We start from the raw sequence: 24192 nt of genomic DNA, 5'->3' as shown, positions 1-24192 counted from the left end.
CCGGCCCCGGTGCCGTCGGCGTCCGCTTCCCCCCGTGCCGAGTTCCATTCGCGTGGACCGGGGGTTCCGGGGCCCGCGCGGCCGCGGCAGGAGCAGGCGGACCCCCCCCCGGCCTTCTCTTTGGTACATCCCGGCCTACGGCGTCCCTAGAGGGCCCGAAAGGCCCCGACGGCGGCCGTTCGCCTTCCTCGTGTCCGCATAACTGACAGCTGCGCGGCGGGCGGACAGCGCGCAGGTACCGAGTCCGCGCGCGGGGGATGAGGCCAGGGTCCCGCCCCCCGCAGCCCCCCAGCCGGGTCCGGGAGCCGAGTTGAGCTGAACCCGCGCGGAGTCGGAGCTCCGAGCCTAGCCGCAGCAACAAGTGGCGGGGCCGGGGGCGCGGCGACCCGCGCGGCGGGGGTGGGGTGGGGTGGGACACGGGGGGCAGAGAGGAGCCGGCCGGTGGCCGGCGGGGACCTGCCGCGGCGGGCGGACACGTACGGGCTTTCCCGCCGCCCCTCCCCGCCTGGAGCCGCTGCCCGCGCGCGCCCGGGGGTCTCTGTGGCAGAGTTTGGCGGTCCCATCCTCAGCCGTGGCCTGGCCCGCTCGTCCGCACCGTGTCGGTCCCGGCCCGGCAGTAGCCTGTAGCCCCGACGGCGGGAGGGCGCGGCGGGCTCAGCGGCAGCTCCTCTCCCCCCAGCGCTGCAGCGATCCGCTTCGGCCCGCGTCCCCCCTCCCTTCCTCCCGAAGAAGGGTCTGGGGGTGGGGTGCGGAATGGGTCTGCACCCAACTTGGGCCAGGCAGTGCTGGGTAGCCTCTGATCTGGGGACGTTGGGCCTCTGAGGACTCGGGAGAGGGGGGAGGCTGGAGAAGGGTGGGTGGTCTGGGAGGGCGTCGTGGAAGAGGTGCCTTTTGAACTGAACTCGAAGATTTCACGGGGGTGAGCCTGAGTGTGTGTAAGGGAGTGGACTGATCCTGGCAAAGGGAACCCTTGGACGGAGGCCTGGAGGGTATACCTGCGCGACAGCTCAAGGCCACAGGTTTGTGCTAGGGCCAGAGGTGGAGCTAGGGGTGAAGGGGCAGGAGCCACAGAGGATTTAGAGGAAGGTCTAGCTGTGTCTCTGGAAATGGGGTGGGTGACGTGAGCTCCTTGATCTTGGTGTGGGAGATGGGGAAGAGCAGTGTACGGTGAGAGGCAGGGAAGGCTCCCTGGAGGAGGTAAACTTTTGGGCTGTGGGGGATGGATGTGTTACAGAGTGGCACCTGTGACGTAGGTATGTGTGTGTGTGGGGAGGGGCTTGTCAGGGTCCCTGGCCTGGGGCCTCTGGATCTCCGGTAGGGGTGAGTAGGCCTGTGCTGAGTCCCGGGCATCAGTTACCTGTCCTCTCACGGGTGGATGATGGATTCCGGTCTTAGTTGAGGGGCAGGGAGACGCAGGGTCCCCTGAGGCCTGGGTGGGGCTGGCCAGAGCTGCTGCCTGCCTGGCGTCTGTGCCCCCACCTTTGCCTGGGTCCTGGATAGTCTGCCCAGTGCATTTGTCATCCCGCACGCGGCCACGTGCGGAGCCACGAGTGAGGCCACTTCCCTTCCCAGCTGCCCCCCCCCCCCCGCTACTGGACGCACATCCTGTCCCTGGACAGAGGGGCAGGATTGGGGACCTTGAGTCACAGTGGCCTGGGGGCAGACCCAGGCTCAGCTGCAGAGGCTGCTGGCAACTGTGGAGGTGAGGGACTCAGGGGAGGGGATCCAGGCTTCAACTGGGTGGACCTTGGGTAGCTGGTGGGGGTGGAAGGCTTCCTGGAGGAGGAGCCCAGGGCCTGCCCCACCCATGCTCCTACCCGGATCAGTTGTTTACTCTGAAAGAGTGAGGGGAATGAGCCTCCCTCCCTGATCCTGGCTGGAGCCAAGTTGACATTCCTGGAATTCTGAGAGCTGTGTGTAGTTTTGGGGGCGGTGGTGGCCTCCTCTTCCCGGGCTCCTCCCTCCAGCTCTCTGACTTCCGAGGAGAGGAGAGGCCACGGGGAGCATCATGGCTGCCCCACCTTAGTCTGTGTGCCCTCAACATAGGTGTTCACGGAGGCCCCTTCGGGCGTTTGATCCTGTCGTCTGTCTCTACTCTGCCTTGGCTCAGCCCTGACCAGGGGACACTGGGGAGCCTCAGAGGTCAGCCCTGCCCCCTGTCCCCTGCCTCTGTCGTGGGTGACCATGTTCCTCTGTGTGTGTGTGCCATGGGCCAGGCTCTCTTCAGAGAGGGCAGGAGGGAGCCTTGGGGGCCTAGGGCACTGGTGGGAGGTGGGGGGACCTCGCTTCTCCTCTCGGTGTGCAGTGTCAGCACAGATGTGGCCCAGGCCTCCGGCCAGAGAGAGTGCCAATTTCTTGAGAATGGGGCATCCTATCCCCAGTGGTGGGAGGCGTAGGGAGGGAGGAAGGGAGGGCTGTGCTCACATGTGGTTGGGAACCCGTGAGCCACATTTCCTGCTAGAAGAGGGTCACTGCAGGGCACGCAGGGGACAAGGAGAGATCAGCGGCTGAAGTTTTTGCTGCTGAGAGGCTCTGGCCCGGAGCATTGCCCTGTCAACAGGCCAGCCGCAGGGCCAGCTTGGCCTGGGAGTCAGCTGGTCCTGAAATCAGTTTCTCCATCTGTAAAGTGGGTGGAACCAGAAGCTGCCCAGCTGGAGGGTCAAAATCCTGACCTTGCAGGCCTGGCCCCTGGCCCCTCTTGTTCGGGTGGATGTGTGCTCATACAGGGGTGCGCAGGGCCGGGTGGGGTCCGTGAACATACATGCTCCGATGCCTCCCCAGGGCCAGGCGGGTCGCTTGCCTGCTGTACCCACACTAGCCCTTGGCCCTGGGGTCGCAGGGGTCGTGAGTGGTGCCATTTGCAGGTGTGCTTGAGGCTGGATTGGCCTTAAGCTGACGACCGCCCCCCCTCTGGATGAGCCTGTCTGCCAGCTGGGCTGCCTGGGCCCGACTGGGGCTCCCTGAGGGTCCTGCTCCGTCTGGGTCTTGGTGGCTGGGAGCAGGGGGTGGGCACACACTTGGTTACCAGAGGCAGGAGGCCCCCAGCGCCTGTGGGAGGTGGAAGGGTGCCCCCCGCCCTGGGTCCTAATTGTGTCCCCTCCACCACCACCTCCAGCAGACCTGAGGGTCAGGGGGAGGGGGAGAGGAGCAGAGGTGTGGGGGGAAGACCTGAGGTTGGGGTTGGCCTTGCTGGGCCCAGGAGAGCCTGGAGGCCCCTTGGTAGCCTCTTCACAGGGACCCCTCCCCCGGAGCGGGTGTCTCCGAGCCCCGGAGGCGGCTGCAGTTGGGGGGTGGGGGGGTGGCCTTGCCTGGGCTCCGTGTGGGGAGGGTGTGCAGGGTGGGGGCCCGGGTGGGTGTCGGGCCTGCCGGGCTGGGTCAGCAGCTGGAAGGCTGCCAGCACAGGACTGTTTGTGTTGGCCTCCGGGCTCCTCCAAGCTGCCTCCGAGCCTGCTCGGCCGGGGGGCCCCGGGCAGGCCTCGGCTCTGCTCTCCCCGCCGATCTGCCTCTGCTGGGGCCCTGCTGCCCGGCCAGGCCCCTGCTGCCTCTCAGCTTCCGGGGCTCAGGGTGGGCCACGCCACTGGCCCTCCCCCCCCCCCCCATCTCTGTTTCGGCTTTTGGGCTCGTTCCTCTTTGAGTGCGACTTTGGTCTGGCCAGGTAGGTGCCCACGGCCTTCTCATGGCTTAGGTTCCCTTGGGGTCCCTCACTTGCCCTGCAGAGTCGAGAAGACCCAGCCCAGGATCACCGGTGTGTTTGTCTTGGGGCTCTCCCTCCGCCCTGTCCCTGCTGCGGGTTCCGCTCTCGGGGATGTGGGCGTGCAGACCCTGCATGCAAAGGAAGCCCAGAGCAGGGAATGGGGAGGGAGGCTTCCTGGAGGAGGAGGCTGGGCCTGCAGAGAGACGGAGACAGCTCCGGTCCTGGTCCTGTTCAACCCCTGTGCCCTGCCCCAACCACAGGGTTCTGTCTAGGCTGCCCTAGGTGGGAGCGGGGGGCTCTGGACTCATGGAGGACACTGTGGGGGCCAGAAGGGCTAGAGGTCATTCATGGAGGGTCCCGGGCTGCCTTGGGGGCGAGGGCTGGGAGTGTGGCTGCGCAGTGGTCTCATCCAGCCTCAGCTTTGTGTTGGCCGTGGGACTTCCTCACGTAGGGGCCCCAGGAGGGTTGGGGGGGCTGCTGGTGGATCTGCCCTTTAGGCCCTGCCCAGGAGGCCCTTCTGTACCCCCCACCCCCACCCCTCCCGGTTCCCAGGTCTTGGGTGGAGGCATGGTAGGGTATGATACATGCGTTTTAGCTTCTAGAATGTTGCTGTGGGCTTTGGGCCCCACAGCCCCTGGGTGGGGGGGGGCTCATCAAGGAAAGTGGATGAGGTGTGCCCCCACCCAACCCATTGCCCTTGCTGCTTCACCGGGCCTGAAACCCCTCCGTGGACGCTTCATTCCTGGGCACGGGGACTGCTGAGGGGCTGGGAATTGGTCTGCTTGTCGGCCCCAGGCACAGGTGTGGTGGACTGGCGGGCAGTGGGTGGCCCACAGAGGATGGGCGTGAGGGAGTGGATGGCCGCCATGGTGCCGTCCCCCCTTGGGCTGCCGAGAGGACCACCTGCCCCACCCCCAGGCTGCAAGGAGCACCTGGTCTGAGGAGGGAGAATTGGGGGGCCTGGCTGGGATGCCCTCAGAACCGCCCCTCCCCACCCCGTGTGACCTTGGAGTCTCCTTCTCAAAACCCTGGCTGGTGGGGGAGGACAGGACCCTCCCGTGAGTGCCGATGGCAGATGAGCGGGCCTGGTGAGTCACCCCCAGCTGGCTCTGTGGGGAGAGAGTGAGGCTGGTGGCTCAGGGAAGGAACGGGCGGGGTGCAGAGCGTCTCGGGGGAAGCGGACCCCGAAGGCTGACCTCAAGGGGGTGGGACAGCACGACACAGCCCGTGTTGTGCTTGAGTTCCTGCTTCTGAACACGTGTGTTCTCCGCGCGCGTGGCCCCCACACGTGCTGTGTGTGTGTGCAAGCCTGCGTCTCAGGACGAGCGACCCAAGGTCGGGAGCAAAGCCCTATTTGACACCCACCCCTGGCTGGTCCCCTGAGTCTGGCAGTGCGCCCCCGCCCCCTAGCTGCTCTCGCCTGCCCCTGCAGGGACCTGGTCCTGCGTGGAGGGTTGCTCTTAACCCCCCAGGAGCCTGTCCCGTCTCGGGGAGCCCCCACAGAGGGCGCGGTGTGGCCTCCATCGTGCCCACCTTTCTTTCCACAGGGCTCCCGCCCGCCTTGGCTGTATTGATCGCAGGCCGACCTGCCGGCTCACTTTCAGGAGAATCAAGCACCACCCGGCTTCTTCTCTGTGGCAAGCCCAGGTATGTCACAGCCCGGCCGAGCAGTAGGGGTGCGGCCCTGGGCTGCCTCGTGGTTTCACCCACTCCTGGCCCGGGGGCCTGGCCAGCAGGATGCTCTCCGGGTCCTTAGAGTCTGAGCCAGCCAGATGCCGTCTCCTGAATGTGTCTCATTGGGGCCCCGCCTGCTGGAGGAAGGGGACTCCTATTGGGGAGAGGCTGGACTTCGGGGACAGGGTCCCCCCTACCTGGCTTCAGCCCTGATGCATGCGTGTCCTCATTCCAACTGGCCCCAAGACCCTTGGCTGAGTTTTCCAATGTCGTTTCAGACCGACTCTCGTCACCTGGGGGGGAGTGGGTGTAGGGTTTTGTAGATGGGATGTTGTGGGGGACGTTGGGACGGTGACAGCTGAGTGAGATAGTGAGATAGAGCTGGGTGCTGGGGCCCAGTGGGGGAACCCAAGCTGTCCCCCGTCTGCCCCCTGCCCTGCCCCGCTCCAGCGTGATGGGGGGGTGGTAGAGAGGGGAGCCCAGGGCTCCATGGGGAGTCCTCCTCCCCCCAGCTATGGCCAAGGCCACTTCCGCGTCCTTGGAAGCCTGGCCCAGGGAGCCAGGCTGAAGGAAGGCTCCGGCCCTCAGGCCCTGTCCCCACACATCTCCGGCCCCAGCCTCCTTGGGGACAAAGCTGACAGGCTGGCAGCAGATTTATTTCGGCCCCTGGAGGTCTGACTGTGCTTCCCTGAGTTGTCTGGCCGTGGCGTGCAGGGGAGGTGGTATCTGTGTGGGGCATGTGGGGTGAGGTGGAATCACGCCCGGGTCCTCCCTTGGCCCACCTGCGCCCACAAGTGCACTCTGAACACCCAGTCTCACACGTGGGCCTCCCTGAGTGCCCACCCTCGGCCTGGGCTGTGGAGCTGGCTGACGTGGGCCAAGGGGGCACGGGGGTCTCCAGGCTCATCGGCTGCCACTTGTTCCCTGGTTTCTGTAGGGCCTGGGGCCCTCCACCACCTGCTTCTCCACTGGGACCCTGGCACGTCACTGCTGTGTCCCTTTCGTGGGGCCCAGACGTGCCAAAGAACTCTGGGAAAAGAAAAGGGTAGAGGGGCCATGGGAAACCCTGGGTGGGCCAGCAGCGTGAGACAGGCAGAGACTCTGGGACTGTCCTGTCCCCACTCCCTGCCAGCGCCAGCTCGGCTCTGGGGGCAGAGCTGCGGTTCTCGGAAGAGTCGTCAGGGGGCAGCAGAGGGTTCATGCTTGGGGGCCTCAGGGCCCAGCAGGGCTGCCAGAGGGCACTCGGCCTGCAGCCCTCCAGACAGTCCTGCTCTGGCTGCTGCACAGCCCCCCAGACCCGCTGTCTCCCGCGCCACTCAGTCTCTAATTTGTCACCTTGTCAGTGTCACTCCCCACCCCCCTCCCCTGCACCCTTGCTCCTACTTTCCCCTTCCCTTCTCTCCTGACTCCTCCTCCTTCCCCTGTCTCTCCCACCCCCTCCTCTCTCTCCCCTCTGCTACTTGACTCTCAGGGACCTTGAGCCAGCCCTTCCCTCTTTGGACTTCAGAGTCTGGGACCGTCCCGTTGGGGGGACACTGCCAGTGGACTCCCATGGCGACCTGGTAGGCCTTGACTGCAGCCCTGAGCCCAAGGTGTAGGACCCACATCCCCCAGGCCCAGAGCCTTGAGAGGAGGGGGCTCAGCTCTCCTTTGGCCTCTGGGGTGCAGGCCCAGGGTCAGATAGGGAGGAGGCATCGGGCTTACATGCTGATGCGTCCCCCCCCCCAAACACCAGGGGGCCCCAGAGACCATGCTGCCCCCAGCAGTGGGGTGAGTCGTGGGGGTGCAGCTGGGGGGGACAACTGTCCCCATCTGCCATTGGGGGTGTGTGTATGCACCTGTAGACAGTTCCCGGTACGCGTGTCTGTACACGAGCACGTGGCACATCCAGAGTGACAGGCTAGTGTGCACACCAGCAGTGCAAGGGGCACTAGTGCACGTTCCAGCGTGTGTATGTAAGTCACCCAGGGAATCTGTGAGCTTGGCTCGGGCCCACGTCTGCGTGCGAGTGTGGATGTGTCCGGGAGGTGCGGGGTCTGACTTCCAGGCCAGGCTGGTGCACGATGAGCTGTGAGGCCCCTTCAAAAATGACCAGGAATGCCAAGACAGTGGCGCCAGGGCATCAAAGCAGTGAGGGGCTCTATGTGGCTGCGTGTGACCTACGGCAGGGAAGCCGAGGGCCAGGGCAGGGGGTCTGCCCTCAGCAGCCCTGCCAGCACACCCTGGCTGAGTTGAAGGAGCAAAGGGCCGCGGAAGTGGGGATCCGCGCCTGTTTTCAGGTGCCCGGTGATCACCCACACCCTCTTGTGTGTTCCCGCCCCTCTCTGTAAGTCTGAAAGCCTCCCCACGGGTCTTGCCGAGTAACCTGCCCTCCTGGGCACCCTCCCCACTTGCCCTTCCTCGTCCCAGCCCCTCTGAGGGGCTCGTCCTTTAAGCTGCAGTCCTGCCTCCTGCCCCAGCAAGATCCCCTCCCCCTCCCCCCCCCCCCCCCGCCCAGGTTGGGTACCCCAGGCTGATTCCGGTGCCCACAGACGCCTCTCCCCATCCAGGCTGTGAGCCGCCCGGGTTTTGGGGTCCCCGCGCGGCCGTCACCAGCCCGGGCTGGAGGTGAGGGATGCTGCTTGGAGAAAGCACACCCCAGGGCGTGCTCGGGACTACATTGTAAGGCGCTCTCTCGCTGTGGGAATCAAAGTCGAAGCCGCCCCAGGTCACCACCAGAAAGCAACTGGGCCATCCCTTCATTTGCATAGCGCTGTGGTATCTCGAGCGCGGTCGGGGGTCTCCAGGCCCGGCGTCGGGGGGGGGGGGGGGGGAGGGGAGGCGGAAGGCTGGGGGCCTCGTTCCCGGGGCTGAGCGCTGCCTGGGCCGTGGCCTTCGGCCCCCTCCAAGGCTGCCCCTGCCCTACGAGAGCATCTTCCTCCCGAGCCCGGGGACCCGGAGAGCCAGGGGCGCCGGCGCGGGCGGAGCAGCCGGGGCCGGGGGCGGGGCGGGGTCGTCGCCCCGGGAATGCGATTGGCGGGCGCCCGCGGAGCAGTAGGATTGGCGGGGCGGGGCGGCCTGGAGGGGGGCGGAGGGGAGCGAGGGGAGGGGTCCGCGGGGCTGGGCGGCGAGGGGGGGAGGGGGGCGCGGGCGAGGCGGGCCGGCGGGGAGGGGAGGGGTCCTCGGGGGGCGGGGCCGGCGCGGATTGGCGGGGCGCGGGGCGCGGGGCGGGGGCCGGGGCTGCGGCGCGCGGACCGGGCAGGTGTCCGGGGCCGCCGCCGGGGCGGAGAGGAGCTGCGCGCCCGGCTGCCGGGGCGGGGGGCCGGGGCGGGGGGCGCGGGGCGCTGAGCCCGGCGGCGGCCCTGGCGCCATGCGCCGCTCGAGCACGGACGAGTCCACCTACCGGCGCAGCCCGTCGCCGGAGGGCAAGGAGCCGGGCTTCGCGCGCGGCGGCCCCTTCCGGCGCTACAGCAGCCTGTGCGGGCACGGCGGGGACGGCGGCCCCTTCTTCGGCCTGCACGCCAACCCCGGCCCCAGGGCGGCCCCGGCGCGCTGCGCGTCGCCCAAGGGCAGCAAGTACGTGTTCTTCTACCTGGACCTCTCCTTCGTCTTCCTCCTAGAGCTGAAGCGTTGCAGCATGGCGCGCGGCTGCCTCCAGGGCGTCAAGTTCCTCATGTTCGCCTTCAACCTGCTCTTCTGGGTGAGTGGCGGCGGGCCCGGGGCGCCCGGGGCGCCCGGGGCTGCGGCGCCGGCCCGGCCCGACTCTCAGCACGGTCCAGAGTCGCTGCTCCGGCAGGGATGGGGGGCGAGGCTCCAGGACGCAGACGGGCGGGGCGGGGTGGTGGCGGTGGCGGTGGCGTGCCCGGGGTCGCTGCTCCAGCGGGGGGCCCGGTGGACCGGCCCTTGGGGCGCGCTTCCGGTACCGCGGGGCTGTGGCCGAGGCTCTGCCCGCGTCCTCTCCCCCTCTTTCTGGGGCCGGACGTGTCCCGCACCTGCGCCCGCCTGCGCCGGGGTTCGCGTGCTGGTCGTGGCCGGCAGTGCGCTGGAGCTCCGGCGCTCCCCCTCCCTCCCCTCCCCTTCTCTCCCTCCGCGCCGCCAGCCGGCGTCCTTTCTTCGACCCCCCTCGCCCTCCCAGTGGAGTAACCCACCAGGCCTAAGGACTGTGGTCGCCGAGGGGCTGTTGGGGGCCCGGTGGTCCCCCCCAAGTCTCTGCAGGCGCTGTGGGAAGGGAGAGGGGGTGTGTGCGCATGGGTGAGTTCCCTGGCTGGGGCTGACACTGAACAGGATGCTGGGCCACCCACCGTGAGTGCTGGGGAGGTGTCTGGCCTCCCTGCTGACTCTTCCTCCTGCGCGGTGTGCATGTGTGTGGGCTGGTGCCCAGAACTTTTGCTGAATGGGTTGGGTTTGCTCAGACGGGATGTGGTGGCCCAGGGTCAGAGGCGATGGTGCCACAGGGTGGCCCCTTCCTCCTCCAGAGGAGAGTAGGCACGAAGACGGAGTTGACAAAATTGCCACCCGGCCCCAGCCCCATAATGGTTGGGAGCATGGTGGGTTCTGGCTGTGACAGGTGTCCCACCCCACCAGGCTGGGGTCCCCTGGCTGGGCTACCCGAGGCTTGGTGGAGGGAGGATGCCAAGGTCACTCTCGGCTCCATGGTGAATTCTTGAGCCAGCCCTCCTTCCCACAGCTAGGAGGAAGGGGGTGTGGCGTTAGCTGCAGCCTGGACCCCACGAGGCGAGGCGGCTGTCCTGCACACGCTCATTTGCACGCAGTCCCGTTAAGGCCAAATGCCCAGAATCCCGGGTCCGTCTTTCTTCACCTCCCTTCCCTCCTGGGCTGTAGTTTTCTCTTCCCAGCTTGTGGAGGGGGGGGCATCAGGGGTCGCTGGGAGGCAGGGGCAGCCAGCCCAGGCTGCATTCGGGGTGAGACCCAAGGCTCCGGGCCCAGATGCCCGCTTCGAGGTGGCCGCCCTGAGGGCTCGCTCTCTCTCTACAAGGGGATCCTGGGAGGGATGAGGCCCAGGTCTGGGGTGAAGTACCCCTGAGGCCAGCAGCCAGGAAGGGGGTGTTGGCGGCGGGAGCTCGGGCCCAGGCGTGTGGAGGGGCGAACATCTTGGTGCGGGATGTTGACCAGCTGCAGCGGGCGCCCGTGTGGAGTGGCTGGCAGGGTCGGCACGTCCAGGGCAACCTGATGGGAGATACCGCAGGTGACCAGATCTGACCGTGGTGACCGTGTAGTTGGTGGACTGACTGGAGGGAGCGGCGGTGGGGGGTGGGATGGGGGACAGAGATAGTCTGGTCCCGGGAGGTAGGCAAGACTTGGCTTTGTCCCTGGTCTGCCATCCTCGGTGGTCTGAGAGCTGCCCACCCTAACGGGTCCCCAGGCAGAGCTGTGTCTGCCCTGTGAACCCTAAAGGAGGGACCATACTGGCTGCAGGACAGACATGCTTCGCCAGTCCCTGCCATGGATGACGTCCTCAACCTGGAAACGAGTAAATCAGAAACCCCTTTGGGACCCCCTCCTGGGCTGGAAAATCCAGTTCCCTTTTATTATACAATTATAGCTCCCTGCCCAGCAAACTGGGCCCCTGCTGCTGGCATGTGCCCCTCCCTGTGCCAGCGTGGTGCCCAGACAGGGTCTGAGACCAGTGGGTCAGGAAGGGCATCCGGGCCTGCCCACAGTGCACAGGAAGCACCCAAGGTGAGGCGTGGTGAGAAGTCAGGAGTCTGGGTCCCTGTGAAGGTGCCACGTAAGTGCAGGTGGCCAGAGGCTACAGCACCGCTTCCCCGGGACCCCAGCCCCTTGGCTACCTGGGGGTGCTGGCCCCTCAGCCCATTTCCCACAGTCACTGGGAGACCAGGGGACGGACCACACCGGCACCCACTGGAGCTCACTGTAAGATCAGGGCCCAGGTAGTGGGAGGGGCGTCCCCGGGGCAGGACCTCAAGATGCTCACCTGTGCCAGTCCTGACCTCACCCTGCAGAGCCCCGCCGGGCCACCGTGGACGCCCTGGCTAGTGGGGAGGTCATCAGCTGCAGCGTGGGGGTGGGATGGGGGCCTTGTGTCTGGTGGGGGGCGGGGGAGCGGTGCTCTGAGGATGGGGAAGGGGCTGGCTCGGGAGACGCTTGGCCTAAGCGTTTTACTTAAGACTTAAGACCCTTTTTTACTTAAGACTCTTGTTCATGTGCCGGGTTTGAGGGTGCTCCTTCGGGTCTGGGCGGGCAGGACTGAGGCCTCCAGCCTTGGGTCCTTGCAGGGCAGGAAAGAGTCACCGCTTGTCTGTCCTGGTCCTGTGTAGCCTGCCTGGGTCATTGGCTTGTCTCAGGGAAGGAAACAGGCCTGCTTATTGTCACCAGTGCCTGGAGCTGGGGTGCCCTGGGACGGGGGAGCTGGGAAGGCACAGGTGACACTCGCAGGGGAGGAACAGAGCTGCTGGGGGTGGCGGCCCCTGTCCTGCCTCCCTGCGGCAGATGAGGCCTTCATAGGGCACAGGGAGCTCTTCTGAGATGTGCACAGAGTCCCTAAAATGGGGCCAGGGGGCAGGTGGGGTGTGCAGCCCCTACGCGGCCCCTGGGGAGTTCAGGCCTCCACCATGACAGAGGTAGAGGTGGAGGCCGCAGGGGGTGGGCGAGAGGAAAGCGGTTCTTGGCTCTTCCCTGCCTGGGTCAGAGTGCTCAGGGCTACCCCCAGGGGGCAGTCCCTGTGGCCCAGGTGGTCCTGGGGGTGGACCTGGGGGGAGGCAGGGCTGAGCTCAGCAAGGTAAGGTTGCTTCTGTGTCCCCCCACAGCCAGGGCCCGCGCCCGGGCCTCAGCCTTGTGGCCTAACTCCTCCCCAGTTTGGATCAGCCAAGCTGAGGGCCCCTGCTCTCCACACCTCCCCTACTTCTGAGCTGCTCCCTGCTCTCCTCTCCCTGCACTTGTGCTCAGGGGCCCTCCGCGTGGCTGGGGTGGGGGTCGGAGCCCTGCCTGCCGTCTCCTGCTGCCCAGGATGCACTTTGTCCACCGGCACCATGTGTGGGCCCCTGAGTTTTCCTCTTTGATGAGCCGCGGGTGACGTCCAAGTGGGTGGCGCGGTCTGCTGTCACTGGCCTTTGGGCAAGGCCCCTAAGACTGCTGGAGGAGGGGACCCGTGGTGGCAAGGGCTCTGCAGAGCTGGGGGCCGTGACCTTCCCCCAGTCCTCCCTACAGCTGGGGGAACAGGCATGCCGCGGGGACCTGCTTGAGGTCACAGTCCTCAGACCCTGTGCCTCCTCTTGGCTCCGGCCTCCTGGTGGTGCTGGGGGCATCCTCGTATCCTGGCTTCTGTTTCTTTCTGCGACAGGGCTGGGCAGGGGTGTCCGCTGCCTGCGGGCTGCAAGTAGGGGTAGGTGGGCAGTCTTGTGATGGGCGGAGGGAGGGCAGGTAGATTCTGGGATGGGAGCAGGTGCTGGGGTGGGGGTGCTTGACTGCCCTGGTCAAGTCAAGGGTCAGGACGCTCTCATCCCTCAGGCCAGATGCTGGCTGATGGGACAGACCGGAACCCTGGGGCCCGGCAGGTGCCAGTTCTCTGGGCCCAGCCCCCTAGACCAAGCCCTCGCTCCCACGGTGGGGACAGTAGGCACGCCCTCTAAGCGGCAGCAATCCGTTTCTGAACAGAGGCCCTGACGCCGGAGGCCCCGTGTGCCTGTTGGGGAGCTGGCGGCTCCCCTGATAGCTTTGGGGGAGCTGGGGGACCCTGCCTTCCCTGCCGGGGGGTCCAGGCAGCTGCAGCTCTGTGCTGGGTGCTTGTTGGGCCCGTCCACCCAAGTGACCCGGACGGGCTCTGTGAGTGTCCCTTGAGTCCAGCTGCTGGGAGGGAGGGCCAGGGACAGAACCTTTTACGTGTAAGGCAGGGGTGGAGTGGGCTCTGTCTGGGGCAGAGATGTGGCCTCAGCCATTAAGGGCTGGGGCGGGTCTTGGAGGTCAGGAGGCCCATGCAGCAGCCAGGGGGGCTGTGTCCCTGTTGCACCGGCCATCTGCAGCCCTGGTCCCGTCTTTCTACCTGCGGTGGGGCGCCTCCCACCCCCCCAGCCCCGTCCCCGCTGCCCCAGGTACCTGGCAATGGCCTCTCCCTCCCCTCCCCGCCCCGCAAGCAGTGTTGCTGTGGTTCTTTTTTTTTTTTAATTGAACTTTATTAATATATTTTTAAAATTTTATTTAATTATTTTTGAGAGAGAAACAGAGACAGCGTGAGCAGGGGAGGGGCAGAGAGAAAGAATCCTCAGCAGGCTCCGTGCTGTCAGCACAGAGCCGGACTCAGGGCCTGAACCCGTGAAACCCCGAGGTTGTGACCTGAGCCAAAACCAAGAGTCGGACGCCTAATTGCCTGGGCCACCCAGGCGCCCCTTAATTTGTTTTCTAAAGATTCTTTTTAAACAATTTATCTATTTTGAGAGAGAGGGAGAGAGAGAGAGAATCCCAAGCAGGATCCACACTGTCAGCACAGAGACGGACCTGGGGCTTGAACTCAACAGTGAGATCATGACCTGAGCCGAAATCGAGAGTCAGGACGCTTCACCGGCGGAGCCATCCAGGCGCCCCCTGAATTTATTTTTAAGTAATCTCTACACCCCACGTGGGGCTCGAAGTCACAGCCCCGAGGTCAAGAGTCCCACGCTCCACCGACCGAGCCCGCCCCCCCCCCCCCCCCACCGGCTGCTGTGGTTCTTACCTGGCCCCTGGAGACCCTTTTGAGGTCCAGTGAGCAACTCCTCACCTTGGACCTCGCCGAAGCCTCCGGCCAGGGCTGTTCTGCTCCCCGGCCCAACCCCTCCTCTTTGGACAGTGGCTTCAGGGGGTCCCTGGGCGGTGGGGCTGTCCCCTGATGGGCCGGGGTGGGGGGCTGCCGCGGCTGGGGTTGAGCCAATGGGGCTGGTGATGGCGCCGGGAGCTTGCCGGCGGTTAAGAAAATTAACTGCAGGCAATTGTGTAGATTTTAAGCGAGTGGCCTGCTGAGTTTTCACCCAGATAACAATCTCCAGCCAAGGTAGGGAGCGCGTCTGTGAGCCCGGAAGGTACCCCAGGCCACGACACCCAGTGTCCCTGATCCCCGGCCTTGGGCAGCTGCAGACCTGGTCTCCGGCACGGCGGACAAAGGTTGCCATTCCTGAACTTTGTGCAGACGGGGTCCCCTCCTGGCGGCTCTTGGCCTGGAGTGGTAGAACACCTCGCCGTGCCCAGGCCCCCCCAAGGCCATGCCGGCTGCCAGGCGAGGGGCTTCCAGGCACAGCGTGGCCCCTGTGGGCGCCCAGCCCTCCGCTGTGTTCCGAGGACGTGGCCAGCTGTCCTGCCATCTGCTGGCCGGAGGGGCAGTGGCAGAGGGCCTCCTGACACCTGCCCCTTCATGGGCCTGGAGGGGGCGGCATCGCTGACCATGCGGTCCCTGTGCCCCAGCCCTGGGCCAACCTGAAAAATGCAGACGAGGGAGGGGACCGCAGGACGGGGAGCGTAAGCCAGGGACCGGGCTGGGGCCGGTGACAGGTGAGGACACGAGGCAAGGCATGTGCTCGGGGTGCATGGGAGGCAGTCGGGGAGGCCACGGCTGACCGTGGGGCTGGGCTCCTGCTTCAGGCCTCGTGGGCTCTGCTCCCGGGACCCAGCTGGGCTGGGGAGGAGGGTCCAGCCAGTGCCCCGGGCAGCGAGCGCGGCTGGACATCTGCAGGGTCGCGGTGGGGTCCTGGCCTCCCGGCGCCCGCAGCCCCACTTACCCCGTGTTTGATGTTCTGCGTCCAAGTCTAACAGGGGCTTGTTTCTTCCTGCACTCGGAGGCTGTAATTTTCCTGCCAAAATGTTTTAAAAGCTGCGTACGCAGAAACATTTTCAAAATTACAGATAATTTTATTAACTACGTGTATGCGTTCTGTTAGTGTGTGCGTCTGAGTTTTTGGTGACTGGTCTGCATGAACACGGAGGGCCTTGGAGCTTATGGGGTTGACAGGTCGTAGGGCAGCACGTCTGTGAGATGAGCCTGTGTGGCAGTGACGGTGAGGGTGTCTGTGTGTGTGACAGTGACGGCGAGGGTGTCTGTGACAGCGTGGGGTGACATGGTGACAGTGTGGGCTGTGTGTGTCACCGTGTGGATCTCCCCTGCCATCTCAGGGTGGACAGGTGGGGACGTTTTGTGGTGTTAAGGAAATCTGTTTCCAGCAGGGCTGGGGGTGGGGACTCCGGGGACCCGGACCGCCCCTCCCTCACAGGCGCCTGCCCGCGATGTCCTCCCCACGCCCTTCCACGTGTCCCCATGGGGCGAGGGCGCTCAGATGGGCTCATTTTCCTGCTGACGGAGCCGTCCGCCGATGTCCTTGAAGGCAGACAGTCAGGCTGTGAAGCACAGGGAACGGTTCTGTCCTCTGCCCGGGGACCTGCCGCACGGGACTGCCCACCGTCCTGGGGGCTCAGCTCAGAGATGTGACTCCCCCAAAGTGGGGGACAAGCTGGTGTGAGGCCTGGAGATGGCAGCCGTCACTGTGTCCCCCTCCAGGGGGAGGTGGCCCGCCCTTACGCCCTCCCTGACCCGGGCCCCTCCCCCGTCACCTTACTCGGTGGCCCCAGCTTCAACCCTCCCCTGGGGCTTTGGGGATCCCAGAGGCGGTGGGGACGAGGTGTTGGCGGTCCCAACAGGCACGGGGGAGGGGCTTGGCTCCGCTTCTCACCTGTAGGTGGGGCGGGAGGCGGGCCAGGGCCTGTCCGGCTGCTTCTGTGCCCCGTGGCGCCGAGTGGTGCCCGTCGCAGGCGGGCGTGGGGTGCCCAGAGGTGCTGGGTGTCCCCTCTGCGGCCCCGCCTGAGGCCAGCACCATGGCTGGGGGCCTGTCTGCATCTCGCATGGAAGTCACGCCCATCCTGCAGGTGTGGGCACACGTGCATCCCCATAGAGCCAGCGGACCCTGTCCTGCTCTGGAGCTGTGCCCCCCCCCCCCCAGGCAGCTGGGTCCTCACATGGGGCACACATCCAGGCCTAGGGAGCCCCTCCTCTGGGCGGGTCCCCGGCTGCCCTCCCACCTCTGAGCCTCCCCTGACCCCATGGCCTCTGGCACCTGGTCATGGCCCCGGGTTTGGTTACGGCACAGAGGTGGCCTCCCAGGTGCAAACCCTGGCCACGGGCAGAGGTCACCGTCCATGGTGGGCAGGTCAGCCCCTGCACCAGGGTCCCCCGAACCTGGTAGGTACCCGGCAGCACAGCCCCGCCCCCTCCGCCCCCAGCGCACCTTGCCTGAGCTGCAGACCCCCACCCTTACTCTGGGAGGGGCTCAAACAAGCAGGATGACCTCAGACCAGAAGCAGGAGCCCCAGCTTCCTGGATGCTGTCCCGAGCCAGCAGCATTCAGAGCAGGTGTCGTTTACAATTTCTAGACAGAAGTTCTCGCTTCTGTCGAAGGTGCCAAGAGGGGCGGGGAGGGGGTAGTGCAGAACCCCGCGTGTTTACCCTGTGCTGACTGGTTCCCCCCCCTGATGGTGGTGGCCATTTCAGCTGGGGGGCTGTCCTGCCCCACTCGGCCCGAGGTGAGGCCCAGAGGGATCCCCCCCATAATCACAGTCTCCCGCCAGCTTGGCTTACTGCATGGTGTGCGCAGTCCCCAGGGAGTCGTGGAGACCCTGGGGCAGGCTGACCTGCTGGTGGGGGAAGGGGCGAGCCAGCGCACTTGGGGTTAGGCCTCTCGGGCAGGGGCCTCAGAGCCCGTGGGGTCTGCTGTGTCACGGGGTCCCGGCGAGGCTCGGGGAGGCGCTGTGTGCGGGTAGTCCCGGCTCCCCCTGGCTCTGCCTCTGACCGACAGGGCAGGTGGCTCATTTCCCAGCCTCAGTTTACTTGTCTGGGAAATGGGGTGGAATCTGGCCATCTGGGCTCAGGAAGCTCGTGCGGGGTGTGCAGGGCTTGTGGTAGCCCTGGGTGGATGCCGTATACCCTGGGGTCTGCGACCCAGACTGTCCTGGGCATTTAGGGTGATTTTAGAGGGACGTCATGCCCAGGAGTGTGCTGGGGGCTGAGGCCGTGTGGGCCCGGTCAGATGGTGAGGAGGCTGGCCTTTCCCAGAGCCTGGGAAAGCCTTAGGTCCCCAAGCGGTCTCACTGAAGCCCAGGTTTTGGGGTCTAGGTGCTGGTCAGTGTTAGTGGGGCTAACCGCCTCCAGCCCGCACCCTGGAACACATTCTCCCGTCCCGTTCTGAGACCACCCAGGGCCCTAGCCCCAGCGTCTGAGGGGTGGGGGCCGGAGCCCGGGGCCCCCTAGCCAGCCCTGGCCCACCTTGCTCTCCTGTCACCATGCGAGGCCGAGGGCCCTCTCCCGACTCTTCACTCTGCCTTCTCCTCCTCCTTTCTGTCGTTTTGTTTTTTTAATAAGAGCAATGATGACATTCAGTAAAAGCTCCAGTGGTTGAGAGGGGCGGCCAGGGTCGGGATCGGGCTCCCTGCTGCACTCTGGTGCTGGCCTCCACGTGGGGGCCCGAGGGGTGCTTTGGCGCTCACTCTTAGAAGGGACAGCTGGGGACACCAGAGGGGCCCGTGGGGAGGTGGTTTTAGGACCAGGGGAGCGTGGGGTCCGGCAGGGTCTGCAGGGATGGTCTCCCTGACTATCCAGGTCCAGAGAGGCTGTGGGGGCAGAGGGGGTGCCTCCTGGAGGGGTGGTGTTCGGGGGAGCCCTGGGGCCCCCTGCCCAGGCTGCCTCACCAGGGTCATTGGGACAGAGTATCCCCAGCGCCACAGGTGGGGGACCTCGGGGTCCGTATCACTGATGCCGTGGGTTGGGGGTGTGTTGAGGGCGGAACGGCTGGGTGCTGGGATGACACCGGGAGGGGTGGCTGGTCCTGGGAGGTCAGCAGGGTGGGCGAGGGTGTGCAGGGCCCCTCGGGTGTCGCTCTGGGTGGTGTGGGGCACACAGACGTCGGCCTCACCGCCCTCTCCCCTGTCCCGGCGGTGCCAGCTGGGGGGCTGCGGCATCCTTGGGGTTGGCATCTGGCTGGCTGCCACGCAGGGGAACTTTGCTACCCTGTCCTCCTCCTTCCCGTCCCTGTCGGCTGCCAACCTGCTCATCGTGACCGGCACCTTCGTCATGGCCATCGGCTTCGTGGGCTGCATCGGGGCCATCAAGGAGAACAAGTGCCTGCTGCTCACCGTGAGTGCCCCTGACACCGTGGCCCGTGGCAGCCCCTTGACAAGACAGACGCACGCGGGTGCAGCCTGTACCGGGCCTGTTTCCTCTGAGAACACCCTTCCTGGGACTCCCTGCCCCCGCACCCTCAGCTGAGAGGCTCGCGGTCCCCACCTCCGCCTCGGAGGCCCATTTACAGGCAGGCTGCGTCTCCCCTCCGTCGTCCGGAACATTAATCACAGATAACGGAGGCGGAGAAGGATCCCCGGGCCGGGCTCCTCACCTATTAATATGTCTGGCCGAGGCCTCGGGCAGCTCCAAGTCCTAAATCACACGCTCATCGATCTTGTCTGAGGAGCCCTTGCCCAGGGTGGGGCCTCAGAGGGCGCAGCTCCCCCAAGTGTTCAGTGTGTCCAGATGCTCCCATCAAGGCTTGGGGCCCCTCTGGTCCCTTGGAGCGGCAGGTGGGGGTGTGGCTGCGTCCCCAGCTGCCCTGGGGCAGGAAGCCGTGGTGTGTGTGGGGCCCTGACCTCAGCCTTCCCCACAGGGTGACTTGGGAGTTCAGGGCCCGGGGCCTTCTGGGGGCAGGGTGGGCCCGGAGTCCTGAGCCCACACCGAGGAGAGGCCAGATCGGGGACCCCAGGAGAGGACAGGGCCTGCTCCGCATGGTCCCACCTCCTGGCCCCGTCCCTGTCTGCAGGAAAGGCACGGCAGACAAAGGATGCCTCTGCTGCTCTGCTGGCCTGGGGCCTCTGTGGCCAAGGTCAGGGCTGTGCCTCAGGGGGTGCTTCAGTCGGGGACTGCCACCCAGTGGGCAAGCTTTGTGCAGTCAGGTGGGGCCGCTTCTTGAGAAGCGTGACCCTGGGCTCAGGGCCATTGCATTCGGACACCCCCTCCCCAGGGCCCCCCTAGGCATCGCCCCACCCACCCGCCCACCACAGGGACACAGGCATGTGGCACAGGTGCCTGCTTGCAGGTGTGAGGTTGTGCTCCCGAGCAAGACCGGAGGCCCCCCCCCCCCCCAGCCGGAGGGGAGGGTTCCGAGGCGGGTATGGCAGCATCAGGGGACGTGCTGGTCTCTGGGAGCCGACACCCGGCTGGGGCTCCCCCCAGCACTGGGGCATCTGAGGTTCGCAGCCCCACCCTCGGAAGGCTCCAGGGGCCGGGGCGCAGCCAGGGGCCGAGGGGGCCAAGTCGCTGGGGCCTGTCTCCCCCGCAGTTCTTTGTGCTGCTGCTGCTGGTGTTCCTGCTGGAGGCCACCATCACCATCCTCTTCTTCGCCTACACTGACAAGGTCGGCCACCTCCTCCCTCCCTCTGTCCTCACCACCCAGCAGGGGCCATGGCACCGTGGGTGACGGGTACAGGCGGGGCTGACAATGGCAGTCACAAGCCCTGTGCCCGGTGTGGACGCTCTGTATGGACAGGCAGCGGTCCCAGGCATCCCACCCACTGGGGACTCAGCTTTAAGCACAGCTGCCAGAGGCCAGGCCTGGAGGGGACTCCAGGACTCCCTGGAGGCTCCGGGACTGGGTGGCAGGGGAGCTGTGCTGAGCTCCTACTGTCCTCAGCGCCATGCTTGTTGGGTGGGAAAATCTCCTGCCTCCACTTACTTGCTTAATCATTTATTTACATTACTGAGGGCTCTTTTGCGTGTTTCACACTCCGGGTTATACTCTAGGCCTTACTTTGCTCACATGTGGGCTTCTCTGCCCCTTGGGAGCTTGCCTCTGGCTCCTCCTGTGTCCCTCTGGCAGCCTCCCCTCAGTGCACTTGCTGGTGGGCACTTCCTTCCTTCCTGGCGTCTCCTGCCCCGGGCCCGGGCCCAGCCGTTTCTCCGGGCGCCACGGCTCCTTCCCTGGAGGATAGTCCTGGGAGCCACGTTCTGGGGCTGGCGTGCTCCTTGTCACTCTGGGCCTCTCGGCCGACAGTCGGAGCCACGTGTGCAAATGACCCGTGTCAGATGGCTCTCGGGTTTCTGCACCTGTCTGTCGGTATCCGGACCTTGAGCGGACACCGGTTCATGCTGGCCTGTCTCATTCTGGTCCAGACCACAGAGTTCACCCCAGGGGGCAGGGGCAAAGTCCCCAGCACAGGGACGGGGGTTCTGGCAGGAGATTTTCTCCAAGGAGGGGGGGGGAGGGCACAGGGCACCTGCAGGGTCTGGATGAGGGAGGCGGGGCTGGCCGTGGGGGTGGCTCTGCTGACCCGGCTGCACCTGCAGATCGACAGGTATGCCCAGCGAGACCTTAAGAAGGGTCTGCACCTGTATGGCACCCCAGGAAACGTGGGCCTCACTAATGCCTGGAGCATCATCCAGACCGATGTGAGTCTGGGGAGTGGGGTGGGGTGGGCCAGGTCGGGTGAGGGGGACAGGGACCACCTGCCTCCCCAGCCCTCCTAGCGCCTGCCCCTCTGCAGTTCCGCTGCTGTGGGGTCTCCAACTACACCGACTGGTTCGAGGTCTATAATGCCACCCGTGTGCCCGACTCCTGCTGCCTGGAGTTCAGTGACAGCTGTGGACTCCACGCACCTGGCACCTGGTGGAAGGCGGTGAGTGCCTGCATCGCCCCTCCCTCCTGTCCTGGCCCCGGGACCTGGGGGTGGAGGGCTGATCTCGAAGCCCCTGTGACACCCTCTCTTCCTCCAGCCGTGTTACGAGACCGTGAAGATGTGGCTCCAGGAGAACCTCCTGGCTGTGGGTATCTTTGGGCTGTGCACGGCACTGGTACAGGTACGCTGGGTGCCCAGACCCACCCTGGCCTCCAACCTAGCACCCCAGCCCGTCAGCACCCGGGTTCAGGCTCCCTGAGCCCACACGGCTGATGGAGGATGCTCAGGGACCAGTCCCTGGGGAGGTGACCTTTGACATCTCAGGCACAGGCAGGCCAGCCTTGTTCTGCAGTCCTAGGCCTGCCCGGTGGCTGTGGTGGGTGGGAGTCATGGGACTGCCCAGTGCAGAGTGAGGGTGGTCTTCCTGGCCCCCGGGGAAGTCCTGAGTGAAATGGACGTGAAAAAGCCGCCAGCAGAACCCACGGGAGCCAAGCTGAGGGAGAGGCAGGTCCCGGGGCTGAGCCCCAGGAAGCCCCGTCTGACTGTGGTGGGCGGGCCCTGCGATGGCTCGCGGATGTGGCCGGGATGGGCCTGACTGCGAGGGCTGGGGGGCACCCCCAGAGAAGTGGGGTGCAGGCCATCCGGGAAGCTGGGGGGTAGCCCCGTGCTTCTGGCTTCCTGGAGTCCTGCCCAGCCCCCCTTCATGTCCCGCAGATCCTGGGTCTGACCTTCGCCATGACCATGTACTGCCAGGTGGTGAAGGCTGATACCTACTGTGCGTAGGCTCCGCTCCTGCCACCCCCGCCCCCCACCTCGCTGCCGAAGGATGTAGCCCACCTGCCTCTCCCTGCTGCAGGACTCAGCACCATCCTGGGCACAGGGAAGGGGACCCTCAGCTAGCCCCGTGAGCACTGAGCTGCAGCAGGGCAGCAGGCGCGGGGCTGGGGGTGGGAGGGGCTTCTGGCGCTTCCCGGATCCGTGTGTCCTGCAGAGCAGTGTTTTCCCCCAGGGCTGGGGCCATTCGCAGTGGGGGGGGGGGGTGTGTGAAGGGCCGCCCGCTGGTCCTGGTGCTCGTGGCGGACAGCCCCACCAACCACATTCCACAGCGGAGCCAGGGCGGGCTCTGGGATGTCTTAATAAAGTGCGTGGACAGCAGCCGCCCCCCTGTGTCTGTTGCCGTCGTGACCCCTGGAGGGGGTGCTGTGCCCCGACAGACCCTGCGCGGCCGTGGCCCCCCACCAAGTGCCCGGAGTGCAGTTCCCGGACGGACGTGCATGGGTGCAGCCACCAAACTCCACGAGATCAGATGCACAAAGTGGCACAGTGGTGCCTCGGAACGGCTCTGTGCCTCCCTGACCCACTCTCGGCTCTTCCAGTCCTGTCCCCTGCCGCGGGGAGGCCCCTCCATCTAGCCCCAGGGCCTTGCCTGCCCCCTGGGGGTCTGATGCTGTGAACCTTGCCCTTTAACTGTTATCTGTCGGGGGGGGGGCCATCAGGAGCCGGACAAGGATCCCTGGGCCCAGTCAGAGGGGCAGCTGGTCTCCTGGAGGAGCCCCTGAATCTTGTTTCCAGCCCCCACTCCTGCTGGCTCCAGGGTGCTGCCCTCTGCCTGCTCCTCCCAGGGACGCCCCCGAGTGTCACTGTTCTTGTGTGGTGGACACACTGCTGACGCGCAGCCAAACACTGACCACGGCCACAGACACAACCCAGACTGCCGAGTCCTCCCTCCCCCCGTCTCCCAACCTGTCCTCACTCCACGGAAACCACCAGAACCAACGTGAGCCCGTTATCTGGGCACACGGTTAACCCACCGGCAGCAAACTCCCGGAGTACCAACAGAAACAGCCCACGTCCAGCAGGGCGGTCCCCATCTGACCCCGTGTTCCCAGGAGCCCCCGGGCTGTTCCCCGAGCTCGCCCCCACCCCCCGTCCAAGTATGTGACCAGACACACCTGTCCCACCGCCAGGTTGCTCCTATGGACAGACCCGCGTGCAAGCTCCTCGCTGGACTGATGGAGGAGGCTTGTCCCTCGCTCGCAACCCACGTGAGCCCTCAGGCTCCAGCCCGCACCCCACTTCCCCCGGGGCCCGCAAACTGCCTTGGCAGCCATGCTCCCCAGGGTCCCCACCCTCCGGCCAAACCCCACCTGCTGCCTGTACTTGGTCTCCAGATTCACTTTTCTCACTGTGGGCACCCCGGGGGTCTGACCTCAGGGCCCCTCTCCTGGCTCCCACCCCCCTTCACTGGTCCCGTCTTCCGAAGCCCCACTGAGGAGCTCCCCCCACGCACACCCAGTGTCTTGTCACCTGCCTGGCTCCATGCCCACTGATCCTGACATCCCGTGAGCCCAACTCCGGAGCAGACTTCCAGACACCCTACAACCCAGCACCCCAGCCCTGGCGGGGGGAGGGGACTGGCCTGTGCCTACAGCTCCGTCCAGTGCTCCTGCCTGTTGCCAGGGTGTCTGTGTGGGGCCCTATGTGCCGGTCAGCGTCCCCGTCCCACAAGCAGACAGGCACACGTGCGAACACGTGCACACAGGCACATACGCACTTGTGGAAGCCGGGCACATGGACTTCTGGTACAACACTTCCCCCACCAGTCCTCTTATTCAGGCCCCACCCTGTGAGCAGGTCTGGGGGTCAGGAGTGGGGTAGCTGGCAGGGCCCGTCCCCCTGGAGACGGGGTTCCTCCTTAGGGCAGCTGCAGGAGGGGACGGTGGGTCCAGCAAGGAACTGGAAGACCCAAGGCCCTGCCCCTCCTAACACACAACCTCCCCCTTGGGGCCCTTCTGCCTTCTCGTCCACCCCACGACCCCCAGCTTGGAGCTCTAAGCCCAAGGGTGTGAGGGAAACCAGAGCCGTGGGGCGGCCGCACACTCACATACGGCGTCTGGCCAGTTGGTCTGGGTGGGGAAGGGCTCTGGCTCCGGGCCCTGGACTGTCATGGTTCCCAAGGGGTTCTGCTGCTTGGAGCCCACGAAGGTTAATTACTGGGGAGGAGGCGTGAGCAGCCCTTCTGGCTGGGGGGCCGGGGGGCAGAGTCTTTGGCTACCGGCAATCCCAGCATTTCTCCTGATGTTTCATACTGGGAGCCAGGTTACCCTGTGGGTGGAAACTGATCACACGGCCCATGGGTGCCAGAGGGCTCCCAGGGGTCCTTCTGTTGCCCCCGTGGGGTCCAGGGCCTCCGG

At 66.0% G+C, this 24192-nt stretch overlaps 1 protein-coding gene across 6 annotated transcripts; it reads left to right on the top strand.

The window, feature by feature from the left end:
* Positions 1–91: 91 nt before the first annotated feature.
* Positions 92–22153, top strand: TSPAN4 (tetraspanin 4). 6 transcript variants are annotated; one of them, XM_043582083.1, is made up of 9 exons: positions 92–235; positions 5242–5341; positions 8968–9047; positions 18279–18470; positions 19666–19740; positions 20670–20771; positions 20867–20998; positions 21096–21179; positions 21713–22153. In XM_043582083.1, exons 3-9 carry the CDS (start codon positions 8985–8987, stop codon positions 21779–21781), a joined length of 717 nt encoding a protein of 238 aa, XP_043438018.1. In that variant the 5' UTR covers positions 92–235; positions 5242–5341; positions 8968–8984; the 3' UTR covers positions 21782–22153. The 6 variants fall into 6 exon arrangements, with proteins under 6 accessions (XP_043438018.1, XP_043438021.1, XP_043438019.1 ...); XM_043582086.1 differs by lacking the exon at positions 92–235 and adding an exon at positions 807–1019; XM_043582084.1 differs by lacking the exon at positions 92–235 and adding an exon at positions 1586–1702.
* The last annotated feature ends 2039 nt before the right edge of the window (positions 22154–24192 follow it).

This window comes from Prionailurus bengalensis, chromosome D1 (assembly GCF_016509475.1).
Source record: "Prionailurus bengalensis isolate Pbe53 chromosome D1, Fcat_Pben_1.1_paternal_pri, whole genome shotgun sequence".
Taxonomy (NCBI): Eukaryota; Metazoa; Chordata; class Mammalia; order Carnivora; family Felidae; genus Prionailurus; species Prionailurus bengalensis.
This window is presented reverse-complemented; position numbering and strand designations above follow the sequence as displayed.

Coding starts and splice junctions, on each gene's coding strand:
- TSPAN4 (XM_043582083.1), top strand. CDS start 8,985: ATGGCGCGCGGCTGCCTCCAGGGCGTCAAGTTCCTCATGTTCGCCTTC. Junction 20,999..21,095: donor CTGGCACCTGGTGGAAGGCG/GTGAGTGCCTGC, acceptor CTCTTCCTCCAG/CCGTGTTACGAGACCGTGAA. Junction 21,180..21,712: donor TGTGCACGGCACTGGTACAG/GTACGCTGGGTG, acceptor CATGTCCCGCAG/ATCCTGGGTCTGACCTTCGC.